Here is a 5,184-nt window from a genome sequence, read left to right on the forward strand (position 1 = left end):
CCCCCCCCCCCCGAGATTCTGAGGTTGTATTCAAGGCTTTGAGCTTGCTTGTTTGCTTGGGGGAAATCTTCTTTGGTGATATGATTGAAAGCAAATGTTGTCACCACGGACAAATGAACTCCTAGATCTGTTTCTCCAGAAAGTCTTTGTGGAGGATGCTGTGCTTCTGGAACACTCTGTTCTGACTTACTGATAGCAGTTTAGAGTTTCGTTTTCCTTGCTAATGTCTGATGGGAGTATGGAAATAATCGCAGTCTCATGATAGCTTGTGAAGTTGATATGGCACAAACAGACTTATTAATAAGGATGTCTTTTTTGATTTTTTTCTTTAAGTGTATACCTTTTATTTGTAGGAAAAAAATGCTTTGAGGAAATAGACTGGTAAAGGTATAAGTTACAATAAAAATAAAAGTGTTCTATAGGTTGTTTCTAGCAGGCTTTCCAGTGTCCCTCGGACCTTCTTAATTTCCCCGTGTTCTCTTTAGACAGTTTCTTTTGATTGACCATCTGCTGGGCTGTAGGCGGCTTCCTAGACCTAGGAGAGTTCTCTTTTGTGTGGAGATCTCTTTGATCATTTTAGTTTGTCCTTCTAACTTCTCTGAATTCACGTTTATTTAGGTCTTTAGCCACACAGTTGTACACTTAAGCAGTTTACCGAAAAGTTTTGTTATACAAAGCACTGATGTCTTATGTTCATGATTTCCTACAAGAGGTATACTTGAGTATACACGAATTATCATTTCAAATATAAATATCCTCACCAGAAACATACTTTAATTTGGGTGTAGTCATTTAAGGACATTTTGCCCCAGGTTTCAGCACAACAAAGGACATATGATGTGACATTTGGAGTAAATGTGTTAAGTGAGTTTCTCGTTAAGTATGTTCACTCAATGTTTTAGCTCACATTGAAACAGACCTTTTAGTTTGTTTTGGAAGGGGATTATTTTATACTACTTTGGAAACATACTGAGGTTTGCAGCCCTCCTAATTCAGAGAGTAAGGCAGGCTATAAAAGGTTAAGGTTCTGGCGTCAGGGTGCTGATCGGGGTCCATCGCGTGTCTACAGGATTCTGTCTAATGTCTTTGCCACCTTACGGAATCTGAGAAAGGACTGAGATCAGCAGTACTCATATCTACACCTCCATGGTGCTGGAGGAGTCTCAGACCATGGACGGTCTTTACAATCCATGTCCAGTGATGTTGGTATAGTCTACCTCGCTTTCTGAGTACAGTTTTGGGTATGGCCATTTCACTGGTGGAGGCAGAGGACCTTGGCTCACAAGCTTTCTGCCTCAGGGCAGGCGATGCTCAAGTCTCACTTTCTTGTCCTCTAAGCTGGGAAGGCTGGTTTAGGATTTGAAATAAGATGGTGCACTTAAAGTTGCTTTATCCACTGATGTGATAAATCAATGTGTATTGAAATGATTAGACTTTCAATAGTAAAATTTAAAACTTGTGAATGCCTCTAGTAAATACTTTTGCCCAATGTTTAAGCCCCTGACCTTGTGAATAAATATGATAAGTTAGCCATTTTTATTTGAGGGCATTTTAAGTGGTTAAATTTTGGTATTCGGAAAATATACTTATCTTCAAATTATATAAGTAAATTTCATAATAAAGGCATATAATGTGTTTTAGGGAGACTATCTGACATTACTCTTATTACATTTTCAGGTTTGAAAACGCCATGGCAGGAAACAGCCTAGTCCTGCCCATTGTTCTTTGGGGCCGCAAAGCACCCACGCATTGCATTTCGTCAATACTGTTGACAGATGATGGGGGCACAATTGTAACTGGATGCCACGATGGACAAATATGTCTCTGGGATCTTTCAGTAGAACTGGAAGTGAGTATTGGAATGCTTGCTGTACATTTAAAACAATAACTATCAGCACAGTGCCCTGCCTACCTGCCCTTACTTTTCAGTCTCTGGGTATTATCTCTTTCAATCTGAGCCTGTCTATTGATATCAAATGCTTAACACGATTACTGATTGAAAGGTTAACTTTTAAAAAATTATTTATTTAAGCGTGTATGTATGACTCTGTGTGTATGTGCACATGCTGCTGGGCATTCATAGAGACCCAAAGCTGGAGTTACAGAAAGTTGTGAGCCAAACTCATATGCTCTTAACCACTAACGTCTCTCCAGCCTCAACGTTAACTGTACATTTTTGCCTCTCTAGGTTAATCCCCGAGCATTGTTATTTGGTCACACAGCATCCATCACTTGTTTGTCAAAAGCCTGCGCTTCTGGGGACAAGCGGTACACTGTGAGTGCATCTGCAAATGGGTATGTAGTAGTCTGCTTTTTATTTTCAGTTTTCTGGTCAGGTTTCTCCACCTTCCCCCAAAGTTCTTCTGTCTTAAAAAAATGTGGATCTTGGCCGAGTGTGGTGGTACACACCTTTAATACCAGCACATAAGCTACAGAGGTAGGTAGATCACTATGAGTTTGAGGCCAGCTGGATATACATAGAAAACTCTAGACTAGCTAGGGTCACACAGTAAGACCCTGCCTTAAAAAAAAAAAAAAAAAAGAAAAAGAAAAAGAAAAAGAAAAGGATGTGGTTTTTCTTTGTTAGTTAAAAGTGTGTTTATAGGGCTGGAGAGATGACTCGGTTGAAGAGCACTTACAGCTCGTCTAGCGGACCCACGGATGCTTCCCAGCACCCATATTGGGCAGCCAACAACCAAGATCTGTAAGATCAACTCCAGGGGATCCAACAACCTCTTCTGGACTCTGGGCACCCACAGAGAGACTCACACACACACACACAAGGGAAAATACAAATAAGTCTTTAAAAATTGTTTTTATAGATTGTGACATTGATATTTTCGTACTTTATAACTAGCACCACTGGGAAGAATTTTCTTTCTATTACAGCATGTTCTTGCACTGTCTAAATCTGAAAGAGGATGTTTGAATTATAGTTTTAAGAATGCATGTTTTTCACAACTGATTTTCTGTAGTATTTTATTGCCCTTTTTTCATTTGAGAAACCCAGAATGATAGTAAAAGCATAAGCATTAGTTTGCCTGGCATTTTTATTGAATCAGTGGGCAGCTTTAGTTTATTTATTTATTTATTTTCTTTTTTTTGATTTTTGAGACAGGGTTTCTCTGTGTAGCCCTGGCTGTCCTGGAACTCACTCTGTAGACTAGGTTGGCCTCAAACTCAGAAATCTGCCTGCCTCTGCCTCCCAAGTGCTGGGATTACAGGCAAGCTTTGGGGTTTTTAAGAAACTGAAGCGATGCCATGCTGACTCAGGCTGGGAGGCAGAGCTCTGCCAAGCTTCTGCTGTTGTGGTGCTGTGTGCTCACATGCTGCTGAAGCTGTTCCCTTCCTCAGAATGTGCCCTGTGCTGAGAGGCAGGCCATCGACGTCTCAGTCGGGTCTGGAGTGGGAAGAACTTTAAAAACATTTTTGGGTTTATATAAAACATTTATATAAAACATCTTTTTCCCTTCTATAATTTTTGGGTTGGAATTTATATGATTTTTTTTTAAACAGGAAGAGACAACATTAAGTAAAAACAATACTTTTTTTCTAAAGATTTATTTATTTTATGTATATGAGTACACTGAAGTTGTATACAGATGGTTGTGAGCCTTCATGTGGTTGTTGGGAATTGAATTTTGGACCTCTGCTCATTCTGGTCAACCCAGCTCGCTCTGGTCAACCATGCTTGCTCCGGTCAGCCTCGCTCTGGCTCAAAGATTTATTTATTATTATAAATAAGTACACTATAGCTGTTCTTCAGATGTACCAGAAGAAGGCATCTGATCTCATTACCAGTGGTTGTGAGCCAGAATGTGGTTGCTGGGGTTTGAAGTCAGGACCTTTGGAAGAGCAGTCATTTCTCTTACCTGCTGAGCCATCTCGCCAGCCCAAAACAATACTTTGTTTATTTATTTATTTGTTTGTTTGTTTGTTTATTTTTGGTCATAAAATCATTTTCATTGGAGCACTTATTTTATGGTGAATGCTGTTTGAAGAATTGTTTCAGCAAGGTGTTGTGGTGTATGCCTGACACACCTGTTATCTCAGCACTCCAGAGGGAGAGGCAGGCAGATTGCTGCAAATTAGAGGCAGACATGGGCTTTTAATACCTAGTAAGTTCCATGCCAGCTGGGGCTACATGGCAAGACCCTTTCTCAGACACCCAGTACAACAGGAAGAGTTTTATGTCATTCGAGATGTAGCAAAGTGAAATGCTTAGTGAATGTCATTGCATTTTCGTTGCAGGATATTTGATCATACTGTGAACCCCCCTAGATTGTGTTAGTTACTGAAAAAAATCTGTTTCTAGTTGTGGTGTGGCTCAGCCCTTAGCATACACCTTTAATCCCTCTGGCTAGAATAGAGACATACCCCTAGTACACACCTTTAATCCCAAATAATAAAGGTAAAGCTAGTTTGTAGAAGGAAGCACCCATGTTTAAAAGTGATATCTAGTTGAGTGGCAGACAAAGTGGCGAATCAGAGAAAGGGTTGACAGAATAGGATACGCCCAACTCTCACAAGAAGAGAGAATAAAGGGAAGCTCCTTAAGGAGGAGCTGTGCAGGGAGAGGAGGCAGCTTTACCAGGACAGTTGTATAGAGACAGGTTGAGGAGGGAACAAGCTAGACACAGATGAAGACAGAACAAGCCAGCGAGTAAGAGGGAGTCACAAGGTTAGAACAAATTGCTAGAGTTTGAGTCAGACAGCAGCTCAGGAGGGGCAGAGAGAGACAAGCCAGATTGAATCAGCCAGCTTGGTGAGGAGTCTGAGCCAGAACAGCTTAGTTGAATCAGACAGCTAGAGATCAGAAAGAACAAGAAAGGGTGAGCTAATTCAGCAGTAAGCCTCAGAGACTGAAAACCTGCTAGGCCTAGAGAAGGTTGCTCAGAGGTTAGAAGCTTCAAGGAGTAGGCCTCAGTTCGCAGATAGAGGCAGTAATCCTTGGAGACAGCAGTTACATCAGGTGAATAAAAGTTACTCTACACATTTATCAATATTTTTCCGTTAAGTAAATTTTATTTCTTTAAAAGACAAGGCATAGCAATATGTATAATTCTCAGTGTATTCTTTTTTTTTTTTTTTAAGGTTTATTTATTTATTATATGTAAGTACACTGTAGCTGTCTTCAGACACTCCAGAAGAGGGCGTCAGATCTTGTTACAGATGGTTATGAGC

The 5,184-nt window shown here is 40.3% G+C and overlaps 1 protein-coding gene across 2 annotated transcripts in view; it reads left to right on the forward strand.

Annotated features, from left to right (window-relative positions):
• Wdr7 (WD repeat domain 7) overlaps positions 1-5,184 on the forward strand; it is a 277,721-nt gene that overhangs the window by 10,050 nt on the left and 262,487 nt on the right. For both annotated transcript variants that reach the window (XM_021215119.2, XM_021215120.2), the window contains exons 2-3: positions 1,678-1,849; positions 2,189-2,295. In XM_021215119.2, coding sequence (XP_021070778.1) covers positions 1,691-1,849; positions 2,189-2,295 — 266 coding nt within the window. In that variant the 5' untranslated portion in view covers positions 1,678-1,690. The remainder of the gene's footprint in view (positions 1-1,677; positions 1,850-2,188; positions 2,296-5,184) is intronic.

Source organism: Mus pahari, chromosome 15 (genome assembly GCF_900095145.1).
Source record: "Mus pahari chromosome 15, PAHARI_EIJ_v1.1, whole genome shotgun sequence".
Classification (NCBI taxonomy): domain Eukaryota; kingdom Metazoa; phylum Chordata; class Mammalia; order Rodentia; family Muridae; genus Mus; species Mus pahari.